The 14,526-nt window shown below is 46.6% G+C and overlaps 1 protein-coding gene across 1 annotated transcript; it reads left to right on the top strand.

Annotated features, from left to right (window-relative positions):
- The first annotated feature begins 1,003 nt into the window (after positions 1–1,003).
- SPP2 (secreted phosphoprotein 2) lies at positions 1,004–5,686 on the top strand. Its single transcript, XM_033065268.1, has 6 exons — positions 1,004–1,052; positions 1,148–1,272; positions 2,109–2,231; positions 3,281–3,391; positions 5,032–5,086; positions 5,586–5,686. Exons 1-6 carry the CDS (start codon positions 1,004–1,006, stop codon positions 5,684–5,686), a joined length of 564 nt encoding a protein of 187 aa, XP_032921159.1.
- The last annotated feature ends 8,840 nt before the right edge of the window (positions 5,687–14,526 follow it).

Genomic DNA, 14,526 nt, shown 5'->3' with positions numbered 1-14,526 from the left:
ACCACTAGCATCTGGGCTGCTACCACCAACCCTAACTAGCGGGGTGTCAGGTTATATTTTGACTCTGGCAGTGGTTTTTCCTTTATTCTGTTGCATGTATTTTATTTTCCTCTTTTTTTCCTATTAAATTGTATTTCTGACTTGGAGTCTCTCACTGGTTTTGGTTTCAAACCAGTACATTGGTTAAAAGTGCCCACCCCTTTTTCTTTTTGCTTACAAGTACAAGGAACTTTATGCTTTTCCTTATTAAATTTGAGCCTCCCACAAGTTCTTCTGTTTGGGAAGTTCTTAAAATGACCCCATGCCACAGAATTCAAGTGGAACTACAATTTGGAGGTTAATGAAGGAATTTCACTCATAAGATCTTCAGAATGGACATGATTATACCCACCTTTGCCTTGTGAACAAGCAGCAACATGGGAGCTTGCTTGAAGGCAGCAGTTTCCAACATAATTTTCCAAAAATCCCATTAACTTTTGGCCTTAAACTGTGATCTGCAATATGCCTCGTGTCTAGGAGGTTTCTCATGGGTGCTTTGGTCTGCAAGGTGATAGTGGCAGTTCCTCGTGGGTGAATTCCCGTCTGGTGCTGGGGAATCCTCAGGGAATGCCAGCTTGGAAGTGCTTCCAGTTGCTGCCAAGACATGAAGGTCCTGGGTCCAATGCTAAGGACAGGGTTGACTCACCCTGTGGAAAACTAATGGCTAAAAGAGAACAAAATAACCAGATTGTGCCTTTGGCTATGAACATACCAGGAATTCAGTCATGGGGAAAAGGCACTGCAGCCCGTGGCTTATCAGAGAATTACTGCTAAATGGAGAAAAGCTGACTACAAATATTTACCCTGGGATCAATTCTGTTTAAAGTGCAATGTTTGGAGCAGAGCTTGGCCATGGGGAGGTCAGGCACAGGATCAAGGCTGCACTTATATAAAGGCAGAGGGGTATGCACTGGGAATCCTTGCTTGAAAAGGGAAAAGACTGGAGGATTCTGAAAGGCACACTATGAAGATCTTAATTTTTGTCCTCACAGTGAGTGTTTTCTCATGTTCAGGTAAGTTGGGGCCTCGTCCTCCTTCTTAGGGTGGTTTTGGGAGGAAAAGCACATGCCTACAATGAACTTCTGATGAAACTGTGCCTCCCTCTCAGGGTTTCCAGTGTATGACTATGCCCTCCCTGTCGCAGAAGAGGCTCTCAATGCTTCCATTGCACGGATCAATTCCCAGTCATGGAGCAGAAATCTGTATGGTGTTGTCAGGAGCCGAGTCATGGGAGTAAGTATGCACTCAACAGAGATCCTTTACCTAAAATGTGCTTTTCTGGGATGGAAAACTCTTTTCCAGTCCTGGAAACCCAGATGTAGTTGGAGTTGGCTGATGATGCTTGGAAGAGGGTGGGTTTGGGTCACTATCTGAAGTTATGGTTTTAGTAACCTAAATATCTTTTCTACATAAGTTTGTAATTAAAATACTTTAGGAATTCAGATTTTTCATGCCTAGAGTAGAAGTCCTTGAGGGATATAGGATTTTATTCAAAAGTTATGTTTTTAAATACCTCCAGCTAACTTCTTTGCTTTGGGCATCAGGCAACCCAGTTCATCTGAAGCCCTTCACTGATTAAATGCCCCCACAATTCAGGATTCTTTCTCTGATCTTTGTTTATGTTATCTGTCTCTATGCACCAATTCTGGTTTAAAACTGCTGGAGTCTAAGTGCAAGCAGGAAACTCCTATCTGTTTTAATTTCTGATGCTCAGAATTATACTTTATGCTCCCTGAGTTAAGGAGTTAAAACTTCTATATTCAAAGTTATAATGTCCATGCTCCTGAACACCCTCAGAAACTTTCTGTTTCTATAGGTAGCCTGTGTCAAGTCTTCTGCAAGAAGACAAAGATGATGTATGGATTTATACAGTTTGGATTAAAACCTTCAAGTATTTGAAAGTAGTGGGAGTTTCTTGGGGGTTTTTTTGGGAAGGTATTGCTTTTATATTTATTTTTTTGTTAGTCTCCCATCTTGATTGATCAATTTAGCATTGATTGGACTATGAGGAAGAGAAAAGAATAACCAAAATGGACTAATGTTGTGTTGGGTTGACCCTGCTTTCACAGGTGGACACGTGGGACAGCGATACTTACGGGTTAGATCTGCAGTTCACCATCCGTGAGACCGTGTGCACCAAAGCTTCGGGGAGAGACCCCTTCACTTGTGACTTCAGAACTGGGCCTTTTGTGGTAGGTGCCCCTGCTAGGAATGGGAACCCTTCCCTCCCTCCCTCTGTGCAGCATCTTCTCAGGATGCTGCTGGTGCTGGGAAAGGAGGGATGGCTGGCTGATTTTGGCACAAGCTGCAGCATGGACTGGGTGTCAGGTGGGAAGGATCAGTGGTGGGAAACTCTTCTGCCTGCTCAATGGGCAGGGCAGGGAGCTGAAAATAGGATTTGTGTCTGGGAGCAGCGTGTAGTAAAGGTATGTGTGCTTTGGGGGCCAAATCTGAGAAGGAATGGCGTGTTCTCTAAGGTAAGAGGGTAGAAGAGCTGGTATTTCCCTTGCTTTTACCTATCTGAGCACCACATAAAGGGTTATCTTGCAGTGCTGTGCAGATCCCCCCTCTGTGCTGACAGTGCTGATCTCTTTCAGATTTTTCACTCTCAGCCTGAAGTAAAAAGGCTCTTGATACAGCATACCTTCTGAGTCTTAAATCACCAGCTTTGGTGGAAATACATTATCTTTGAGTCTGGACTTCTCTGTGCACAGTTACTTGGGCCAAATCTCCTCTCTGCTCTGGAGCTAAGCAGCTCAGGTGTGTGTGTGTAGGTGGCACCACACTGAATTGTTGGTTACCGCTTTGCTATTTTTCTTTAAAAATGCAAATGTTGGCTGCTACAATATGGTCATGTGAGGATTAGTTTTCCAAACTTGAGTGCAGGTTTTGCTGCAGTGTTTTGTCCGATTGCAGAGACAATACCTTTAAGGGTAGTTTAACTTCCCAAGCTGGAGCTGCCATTGGTGTAGCCCTGCACTGTCCTTCTGTTTGTGCTGAGCTGTGAAAAGGATGTGGAGGTTTTCTCCTGCCCCAAGCAGGCTCAGAGGTTTGTACAACAAACATGTAGTTGTGGAGCAATAGCATGTGTGTAGTTGTGTAAAATCGTTCTTGGGTTTCTTTCTCTTGGAATTTGTTTTTTAAATCCTTCTGCAGGTTCCCACCACCAATGAGACTCCCGTGAGAGTGTTTGTATTGGATGTTTGCTCTGTGAGATTGGTTCTGTTTTGTTCTCTTACAGCCCACTGCTTCCTGCAGGAGTGTTGTGGAAGTCTCCGGGGAGCTGATTGCCAACCTCACTGTGCGGTGCCACCGCAGCATGTTCAGCTCTGAATCCATGAGCAGCGAGGAAGTAAGGAAGGGGGGGAAACCCATTTAAGCTGCCTAGAGGAGTGAAAATTCTGAAAATTTGAAAGTTCTTCTAACCCTCTTTTAAAGAGAAGTCAGGTATCTGTGTGCGCTCCTCTTGCAGCCGGAGGCTTGGATCAGGAAAGTGGCCATAGTTTGACTTCCCTTTCCGTCGGCAGAGGGCTCTGACCTTGCCTGGGAGAGTGTGACTCTGTGGCAGTCTGGCACATCTGTCAACTCCAGCACTTCCTTCACTGAGTATGGGCCTGGAGAACAGTGACTGGGCACTTCCTGGGTACACAAGAATCCCTATGGCTCTGGCTCTGTTACCAGCCCATCTCCCAGCTGAGCACAGTTCAGCCCATGGACATTTGGTCTCCTGAGATCTTGGTTCCCTTTTTGACCTGTTTTTTTTGTTTTTAGTGTGTTATTCAATGTTGACCTAACCTGGGAATTCCTGCTGGCTGTTTTCAAACTGTGCCAGTGTCCACTTTATCCATGAACTGACTCTTGCTTGTGTGTCTGCACTTAGAACACAGCTCTGCGGTGGGTGTTGTACTTGAGGGAACAAAGTTTAACAAGCAAAGTTATGGACAGCTCTTATTTTTGGAAAATTCAGGGAGCTGAATAAATAACTTGAATTGTAGAATCACAGAGTGGTTTGGGTTGGAAGGGTCCTTAAAGCTCATCCTGTGCCACCTTTGCCATGGGCAGGGACACCTTCCACTGTCCCAGGCTGCTCCAAGCCCTGTCCAGCCTGGCCTTGGACATTTCCAGGGATCCAGGGGAAGCCACAGTTTCTCTGGGTACCCTGTGCCAGGGCCTGCCCACCCTCATAGGCAGAAATTTCTTCCCAATATCCCATCCAACTCTGCTGTCCTTCAGCTGCCTTGTAAGCAAATAAGATTCTTAGTTACTTTTTCTTGGCTTGAATGGCCAAATTAGCTTTTTTTTTTTTTTTTTTTTTTTTTCGAAATCTCCATTCAGAGCTGGTTAACGAGGGCATCCCAGGAAGCCTGGCTCTGCAGGGCAGACAGACTGCATGGGAAGCCCTGGAATGTGTAACACAGCCTGGGATGTTCAATCAGCCCTCTGTGGGTTGACATAACCATTGTTTAACAGGGCACTCAGCACAAACACTTGCTTTTACAAGAAGACATCTTCCCCCAAGTCTTCCTTAACCATCACTTAAAATTCATTGCTGTTGCCAATATTCCTGCTGGGGAATATATTTCCTGCAATGTTAATAAGGAATGAATGCCAAAGGGAATTACTGCACTTGAAAAGTAAAGTGTTTCCCTCTGCAGAGGGCTGCAGCAAGTGCACTGTAGCTCTTGCTGTGGAGCTGTAACTCTGCTCAGGGGATCTCAGCTTGGCTGAGGTGGTGTTAGTGTACCTGTGATGGTGTTTGGATGGGAGAAGGAACTGTGATTGACAGAGCCTGGCATCACAGAATATCCCGAGTTTGATGGGGTCATGGAGTCCAAACCCCCTGGACTGCAGGAGTACCAGCAATAATCTTATTTTCTGTGAAATTAAGAATGAGGTTTGGAATTACTTTAGTGACCACCTAGTGCCTGAGGAAATGGAGAGGTGAGACTTCTTGCCAGATGAGTTTTTTAAAGAAATGTCTTTGATTTCCAGATGATGCACGTACCTGTAATGATCCCTGACAGGCGAGGCAGCGCTCGCAGGGAAGGTAAGCCAGTTCTGCCATGCTGGAATACCCTGACCTGTGCTTTCCTCTTGGAACACCTCAAGATCATCTGTCTGAGACAGAAGAGAATGTGAAAGATCAGCTGTTTGCTCCTGGTCATGGGCAGCTGGTTTTTCCCTTGCAGAGGGCTGTCTATTTGAGGGTGCAGAGAGGGCACTGTCCTGCCAAGCCAGGCCATGCTGAAGTTTATACATTTCTTGGATTGCCAGATTTGTGCTCTCAACACCAGCATTTGTGTGCAGAATGCAATGCTGAGTACTTCCTATTCTAGAATCACAGAGTGGTTTGGGTTGGAAAGGGTCTGAAAGATCATCTTTTCCCACCCCCTGCTGCAGGCAGGGACACCTTCCACTATCCCAGGTTGTTCCAATCTGGCCCTGGACACTTGCAGGGATGGGGCAGCTACAGCTTCTCTGGGCAACAATCAACACAAGTTGGAAAGCACCTCCTGCTCACAGATAGCTCCCTGTTCTTTTTTTAGATGATGTCTTTGCTCCTGAAACCTTTCCTTCAAGGGGAAGAGGCAGCAGCCGTGGAGACTGGAACAAACCCAGCTACCTCAGCCCTAACAAGATGGAATAACCTGGCTTGGGTGAGTGTGGGTTAGGGTTAGGAGAGTCAAAGAACCTATAGCTTCAGGAACACTGGGGCTGCAGAAGGCCATCCCAGCAGGGTCCCAGCTTTGCTGCTCCTTTCTGATCTGGACCACCCATGGTGATGGGGTTTGGGTTAGGCTTAGACTTAGGGTTAGGCTTAGACTTAGGGTTAGCTTTGATGCACCCTGGGTCTGCAGATTTTGTGGCAGGGTGGGGAAGTGACTGCTCAGGATGAGGGACTTCAAGCTGCTTCACTCCTCAGAAGACATCCCAGCTACAGAGCTCGTGGTTTTCACTCACTTTTGACTTGTCCATCCCGTATCCTGCAAGGTGCACCAGTGTCCTGGGCTACAGGTAGTGTGAAAAACATGCAGGAAAGTCCATTTGTAAACTCAGAGTCTGAGTTTAGTGTAGGGGTATAGCCTTTCCCCCTCCATTTTCCTTGTGACAAGGACAGTAAGGGACTGGAGCACATCCAGAGAAGGGATGTAGAGGAATGGCTGTGTCTTTGTGCCAAATCAGCAGCCCCAGGGCCACATAGCTCCTCAAACAAAAACTGGAGGGACCTGGGAGAACCACCAAGGCGTAGTTTGCCCGGAGAGAAGCACTTGTCTATGGGAATCCCTGAAGGAGATGTTTGGAAGCCAATTAACCGGAATGCTAATGAGATTTATTGGAGCTGGCAGGGCCTATCCTACACAAAGCACCTCTGCTGACCTGCCTCTGCGGCTCTGTGTGGGAGCAGCTCTAATCACTGCTGATGCTTTACCTGCTGTCTTAAGGAGCTTAATCTGAAGGGAAGTGGTTTGAAAGAGTTTCAGCAGCACGGAATGAGCTCATTCTTTGGCACGCTAAACAGGTTTAAAGTAGTTGGGGAAGGGAAGAGGAAATCACTTAGTGCTCTGTCCTTATGATTAAAAAGGCTCGGGTGCATATCATTAGCAGGTCTCTGTCCCTGTGGAGTGCCAGAACTGAGTGCTCCCTGCCTGTGGAGCTCAGCTCCAGCCTGCTGCGCTGGGAACGAGACAGTTTTAGATGGAATTTAGCACCGGTGACTCACCAAAAGCTAACACATGTTACTCATAAGCATATCCGTGGTAAACCTCGATGTGCTGAAGGAGACAAGCCTCCTGCTCTCCTGGAAACGAGATATCAAAGGAAAACCCAGGCACTCTGCTCTGTTTGTAAGAATTATTTCATTAAATCCATATGCTATTTTAATTTATCCCTGAGACACTAAAGCCAATAGGCCTTTTTAATCACTGCCTGTCTAAGAAGAATAGGAATCTCCAACTTTTCTTTGCCTTTGGAAAGTGCCTTTATATCTTTAATTCTCAGTGTCTCGCTATCCCCTTTAAGCAGCACTCAGAAATGCTTTGTGTTCTTGCATCTAACAAATCTCCAAACCAAAAGCAAGATGCAAAATCTTCCTGAAAACAGAACATGAAATTTATGGTTCTTGAAACCCTGAGCATTTAGAAATTTAATACTTTCTGTCTGCTCTCAGAGATGGGTTGCAAGTGTCATTTATGGAGCTGTGTTTCTGATGAGTTTCCTGGGTTTTGGACAAGTCAGAGGCAGAAACATCAAGAGATTTAAAAAGAATATCAGCTCCACCCCAAAGCCCCTTGTTTTCTCTTGCTTTTATCAATTTGATTTATTAGTTGCAAAGTCTGCAGAGGAATCTTCCTGATTTTGCTCATATCCAGAATTAGAGGATTTCATTTGAAGCCAAAAATTAAACAGATTTTGTGTGTCTGAGGCCAGGAAAAGTTATTCCCTGCTGTTTTCCCTGGGTTTTGGCATATGTGTGATCCTGGCTGGCATTATTACAAGCCATGCAGGGTTTGGTGGGGGCATGGGAAATGAGTGCTGAGTTTTGAAATGGCAGTAGGCTTGACTGGCTTAGTTTAGCTGAGAAGATTTTGGGGGAGGCTGGGGAAATAGCAATTTAATAATAGAAGACTTTCATCTCCTACTGAAAGAACCTGGTGCTGACAGGCAAAGCTACACAAGTCCAGGTAAGAAGTGAAATGTGATTTTTTTTTTTTTTTTTTCCTTTTACACACCAGAATGGGTAACTGACTGCTGCAAAAATTGCTCAGGCAAGTGGCTGACAGTTTTTCATGCTGGATTTTACATTTCTGAGCTAGGCCTTCTTATCTTTTTGGCTTCAGGAATTATTTCAGGAGAATTCTGTGCCTGACTTTGTGCAAGAAGCTGGCTAAAATGAACACTGGTGCTTTTTAGCTCTTTTTATTTATTAGGATGTGCTAAATATTCAGGAGGAAAAAAAATCAGTGCCATTGTTATATAAAGAACGTTTCCAAGTCTGCAGTCTTCAGACCCACCAGTCTGCTGGTGCCTGCAGGAATTAGAAATTGAATATGAAAAACCCCATAAATGATTAATGAGCTTACTTCAGTGACAAGTCCTAATCAGATTTTCTGGATTTATTTCCTCGTCCATCTCCAGAAGTGGGGAGATTGTGAAATTCCCCTGGCAGGCTTTGGGGCCAGTCTGTCCCGTAAATAGCTGAGGCACACAGAGAGTGGCAGGAGCGGGGAAAGCTGCTGTACAGGAGTTGATCACCTGTTAACAACCTGAGCCTGCCCCGAGCTGGAATCTGCTTAATGGTGCTCATGGCTCTGACTTGCAAAGAGGAGCCTAAAAACAGCTCAAAGTTGAGACCACCCCAATCCCCAGGGAGCAAAAGGGGATTTTTCATCCCTTCCCAAGACAGATTTTTCTTGTGCAGACGCGTGAATTGTGTCTGGATCTCCTCAGCAATGTTTCGTGTCCTTGAACAGGAAAATCAAGAAGCAGGTTCCTGCCTTTGCAAAATACAAGTAGATGGTGAATGCTGATTGTGTTTTACTCGTTAATCACACAAGGAAAGTGGTTTTTTAACAGGAAATCAACTTCTTTCAGCATCAAGCCAAGGGGCTGTGATTTCCTCCTCAAGTTTTCTGTGTTTTCCTTACAATTGCTCTCTGACTGAGGGCTCTGTCAGCTGGCACAGCTCACTGCTGGCAGGAGGGTGCTGGTGGCAATCCTCATGAGCTGATCAGCACTGCACGTGCAGAAGTGGATAGACTGGCAACCTTAAATATTAGGGTGTTTTGTTATTTTTCTTTAATGGAAGAGTAACAGGCAGCATTGGGCCTCTTCTCATACCTAAGAAATCCAGGATCTGACCTTCAGGTGAAATGGTTGCTTGTTTATCTGTCTCCTATGAATATAATGACAGAGCAGGGTTCACAGCTCTCCTGAGGTATGGAAAACTGAGCTTGAATCCCCAGTGCCCTCATTAAGGAGCTGCTTGATTTTTAGTTGCGGTTTTATATCCTCATGTCTTTGTTTTTGCCTCTCCCATTCACCCACCCACTTTCTAGGGTTCTCATAAAGCAGCTTACTGCTTTCTGTGGGGAAAAAAAAAAGAAAAATAAAAAAGGAGTGAAGCACTAGAGGGAAGGAAAATCCCTGCAGGGTGGGATCTGCTGTGGAGTGCGTGAGCTCCGTGTCGGATGAGCTTTGGGAGCAGTGAGGTGCTTGGGGAAATGCCAGGCTGCTTTTGATGTGATGGCCAAGTCCTCAGTGTCCCCTGGCAGCTGTGATGTGCTGTGGCAGGGGACAGCAGCTCATCTGCTCAGAGCTAAAGGGCTCAGAGGGAAGCAGAGCCAGGCAGGACCTTTCCTGCTGCCCAGGGATGGGGCAGAGGTGTTAGAGCAGGGGGGAGAGCCGCTGTGACAGCCTCCTGCTGCTGTGAATAGCAGCAATTTTTGTCTTGCCCTTTGTCCTCCCGTCTCCCCCCACTTCTGGATCTGTTTTGAAGGATTAGACCCACAGCTGCATGGAGGAAATTGTTCCTGCTTAGGGAGGATGCAGAGCTTGGATGATTTGTTTCACTTCACAAGCCCCTCTGTCTGATTCCAGGAGAAAACCAGCAGGACTTCCTTCGCTGAAGGAACAGAAAGGGCTCTCGACTGCCCTCAACCTATTGCTCGGGGCTGGATTTTAGAAATGAGCTCGTCAAAGAATCACGCAGTTGGGAAGAAGTATCTCTCAAACCAGGGCTGTGTAGCTGAGGTTGAATACCATGGGATAGAGATCCCTCATCCTCTTTGTCTTTCCAGACAGGAACCCTCTGGGGGGAAGACTTTCTCCTTAAACTGAGCTGGAATTTCCCCGTGTTCCCTCTGGTTCCCGTTTCTTCTGTTGTCCCTTGGTCCCCAGCAATGACTGCAGTGGCTGATCCTGGCATCCCCCATCTCCAGGGCTGGGCAGGATTCAGGGGCTCCTGGAAAAGCTGTTCTTAGACAGTCACTATATTTAATCCCTTCCACACGTGTGGACTCTCCTTCCTTGCCCGGATCTCTCTCTAGAATTTTACTAACAAAATTGTCTTACAGAAAAATTTCAGGTTGCCATGGTGACCGACCAACTTGCTGAAGACACAGTGTAGGCTACAGAGTGCTGGGGAAGCTGTCACATGTTCCCTCCACATCTCCACATCCACGTTTTTCTGAATATTGTACTCCCAACTCAGATCCATTTCAGAGCAGACCATACATCAGCTTCTAGCCTCAGCCCTCTCTGCTTTTGAGACTTGACAAGACGCCTTGATTTGTGTCCCATGGGCTTATTTCATTGTTGTTAACTTTCTAATGCTCAGCTTCTTTCTATTCCCTTTTTTTTTTTTTTCGACCCTAATTAGCCATTGCCACGACATTTGTGCACACATGAAATATTTTGCATGTTCAGGTTTCTTCTTTTTGCAGATTCCACGGGGTGGGAAGCAAACTAATAAGCAACTTGTTGAAGCTGAATACACTTTCTCCAAGGATGTTTGGCTGGTTCCGAGACAAATTCTCAGCTCTGACATTATTCCTTCCTCTCTGTTTCTAAAGTAGATTGGAGAATGAGAAGAGTCAAGATTCTAAGATCCATCATGGGAAGAAAGAACCTGATGCCTTGGCTTTTCATTTTTGGTGGAAAAAAGTGAGAGTCCTCCAAAGTCACTTTCTGCTCTGATGGCAATTGGAGAAGCTCATGAGATGCTAAATACACCCTCATCCATTGATAGCCCTTTCTGATATGTTAGGTCTCCCTGGGACAACTAGAATTTAACTGTATCTAGGACATCTCCACTATCCCATCATGATGCTATTAAAAGCTCGTTATTCCATTTGTTTGTTCTGCGTTGTTCTCTGCTTGCTCGTAATCTTCTCTGATGCTCGAGGCTAATTATTGATTATTCAAAGGAATACAACCCACACTTAATTCCTTGCTCTCCGGGCTGCAGCAGCTGCAGACAGAGAAGCCTTGCTCCAAATCCAGAGGCTGGAGTTGTAGCCCACCAGGAATCTGCCTTCAGTGGGGGCTTGGTCGCTAATGTGGAGAGCCGAGGGCTGCTAATGACGGTGATTGTCAGGTGCTAATGGCTTTGGGAGAAGGCCAGGTTAGAACAGACCTCTGATGTGTTCTTCAGCTGGGAAAGGTCTGAGCAGGCTTCTCCCGTTCTCTCCACTCCCTGCACAGAGCCCACCCTGCGGCTCTTGGGGAAATTGAAGGTTACTGTGCAGCTTGGGGGATTCTTGTTGGGTTTTGGGGTTTTTTTAAGGCTTTATCAGTCAAAATCAAGTGATTTTTCTCTCCAAAGCCACTCTCCCACCCAGTTTGACTCTCACCTAATTTTCCCTCCTGGTTGCAGCGAGGTAACCAGATTTGTAGGAATTTCCATCTCAAAAGCTTGAGAAAGCACAGTCAGAGCCCTCGGTGCTCGCCTGTAGCAGAGAGCAGAGGATGCTGATAAGGTGCAGAGATCTAACAAAGAAAGTGATGTTTTCCTTTGCCACGGTTGTTTTGTTTTGCTTGGATGAGCAGGACTGGGAACATCACCCCTTCAAGGCCAGGCTGGACAGTGGGGCTTGGGGCGTCCTAGGATAGCGGGAGATGTCCCTGGCCATGGCAGAGGGGTGGAATGAGATGAGATTTAAGGTCCCTTCCAACCCAAACCAGCCTGAGATTCCATGATGCCTTTGCTCTGAATGCACAGTGCTGGAGTCTTCCATGATTTGTCTCTTTTACAAATTTTTGCTGAGCTTCTTCTTTCCCATTTTACCTGCCCGTGCTGATTTTAGGTAGAACCACATCTCTTCATTGGACAGGAACAGCTAAGGTGATTTCCGAAATTCCTGAGTTCACGAGACTGTGGCTTAGGTCTTTTCATGTGTGTCTTATTGGCCCAGGTGAGCAGAAGTCCTTCCTGCCCTGTTTCTCCAAGATCTGGCTTTGTTTCCTGGAAACAAAGTTGGATTGACACAGAAAAGAGTTCAGCTGGGCTTGTACTCTTCCCTGTTTCACTCTTGCTTTTCCCAGTTCCCCAACAGACAGTTCTCAGGGCCAGGAGTTGCATTCGACAATGCTGATATGTGATAATTAAATGTGTACTTCTTTACATGCCCCACTCCGCCCCCCCCAAAAAAAAGGAAAAAATCCACCTATTTTTTTTTAGATTTTGAATTTTTTTCCCCCAAGCCAAAATGATTCCAGGATACTTCAAGCTCCTGGCTGCATGCATGCAAATGCCTTCACACCTAGGAGCTGATGTGGCATCTGCTGTGCAGATGTTTATCTGGCAGCAGGGAGCAATATTTCCTTTGTCCACATTACTTTCCTGAGCCATTCCTGGTCTCAAATTGCTGACTCAAGCACTCGGTGCTCCAACATACCAATGATCCTTGCTAGGGATGCTCCCTTCCAACTCCCTTGGCTGGGAGTTTGGTTTGTGTAAGCAGACCATGAGTTTTGTTGTTGGATTTTGCTTGGGGAGTGGAGATTTATGCAGCAGCAGGGACAGGGAGGGAACTTTCCCTGCACCCTTAGAGGCACTACTTGCCCTGGAAGGAATGTGCAGAGTAGAAATTCTGTCCTCTTGCAGACTTTGAGGCTGTTCAGAAACTCTGAGGCAGCAAAAATGGGGAAGGGAGACAGCAAAGCCATGGGGGATGAGACTGGAGCTTGCTGCACACAGCGACTTTGTGACTTTTTGAGCTTTGTTGCCTCACCAGAAGGTGAAATGTTGTCACCCTTCCAATGCTGTAGGATAAGGAAAGAAGTGAGAGTTTGGATTTGTGTAGTGATTTGGGGAATGAAGAGGAGCAACTGCAGCTTTCCACAAGGGACAGGACACCCAACCCCTGCCCAGACCTCCAGCACTGCTGCAGTCTGTCCCCAGGGAAGGGTGGAAACTGCTGACTTCTTGCTCCCTGAGAAAAGCAGTCAAACCTGCACCCACGGCAGAATCCCTCCTTTTATATTCATTTTCTCTGTTTGATTTTTTGTACACCCTGACACTTTTTGTGCTGACAGTGTCTGGGCAGGAATTCCCATGATGTGGGATGGATGAAGGACTACACCACGCAGTGATGCTGCAGAAAAACTGGGCTCAGTTCCCTTCTCTCCCTTCAGTCAGCACTTGTGGAATTTAGACTCCAGGGTGCCAAAGCATCTCATTTCCCAGACCCTCTTTTTGGCATCGTGGCACAGATGCTCATTGATGGACACCTCACCCCTGGAAGTGTTCAAGGCCAGGCTGGATAGTGCTTGGAGCAGCCTGGGATAGTGGAAGGTGCCCTGAGATCTTTAAGGTCCCTTCCAGGCCAGTCTGTCGTTCTGTGGTCGCTGCCAGGCACTGGTGTAGTTTGTGCCACCACGGGACTGGTACTGGTGCGTTGGTAGCCCTATGTCAAATTCTGTTCATGTGAGCTAGCTGGGAATGGGTAAAGCTACCAGCAATAGAGAAGGGGGCAGTTCTACAGGGAACTAGCCAAAAAAAGTTCCCAAAGAGCAGAGATAATCAGCTGGGTGGAGCCTAGCCCATGTTAGAGACAAGGCTGCTGCTCATCCTGGAGGAATGTGGACATTTTTGAGCATATGCTCTGCTGTCAACAGCCTCAGGTTGCTTGTCCAGACTGACCCCTGGATGATCTCTCTGAAATGGAGAGGAGGTCTTAATTGCCAAATCCGTGTCCTGATTCAGTGTGGGGAGCTGCTGGGAGCAGGACCTGAGCGTTTCCCATCGGCTCTGCGGTGGGGTTGGCAGTGCGTCTGCAAGGGTGGGCTCAGCACAGACACTTGGGAGGGTCCAAAGGAGACACAGAGGGTGGAGAACATCCTCTGTGGCACAATGAATCCCTGCCTGATTCCAGGGCTGTCGGTGAGCCTGGCTGGCCACTCCTGCTCCTGCTTCCCTCTGGTGCTGATGCCCACTAGATGTCAGAATTGAATAAATGCAAAGGAAGGCAGCATCTTCTTTCTCAAATTATTCCCGTTTCCCCCCCACTTCTGATTTCTGGCCAGCTGTGTGATAAAATGACCTTTGTGCAAGGAGGGTCAGTGTGTTTAAATGGTGAAGGGAACAGGGGTTGCAGAGGAGAAATGACTGAGACAAAAAAAATCTTGGCCAGGTTGGAGTGCTTGTTTTGCCTGTGGCAGCCCAGAGCTTAAATTCTGCTCCAGGCACAAAGATGGTTTTGCTTTTTACTCTGTGGGACAGTGGAATTTTCTTTCTCCTGCATGACAGACTTATCCTTTTTGATAAAATGGCTTTAAATCAAATTTCCCAGCCACCCTTTGCCTTGGCTGTGCAGAGCCTTTGGTAAGAGCAAAGCTAGAGAAATAAATGCTGCTTGTGGAGAGGGTTTGATTTTAGAGTTGAAGTCTTCTACCTGTTGCCAGCTCCCATCTCAGCTCTTACTCAGGGGCTCAGCTCATTCACTGCAGCTGCTTAACTTTAGCAAGAGCATCCTAGTGCCTCTTAAA

This window comes from Catharus ustulatus, chromosome 7, assembly GCF_009819885.2.
Source record: "Catharus ustulatus isolate bCatUst1 chromosome 7, bCatUst1.pri.v2, whole genome shotgun sequence".
NCBI lineage: Eukaryota > Metazoa > Chordata > Aves > Passeriformes > Turdidae > Catharus > Catharus ustulatus.
Note: the sequence above shows the minus strand (reverse complement) of the source record. Positions and strands in the feature narration are given on the sequence as shown.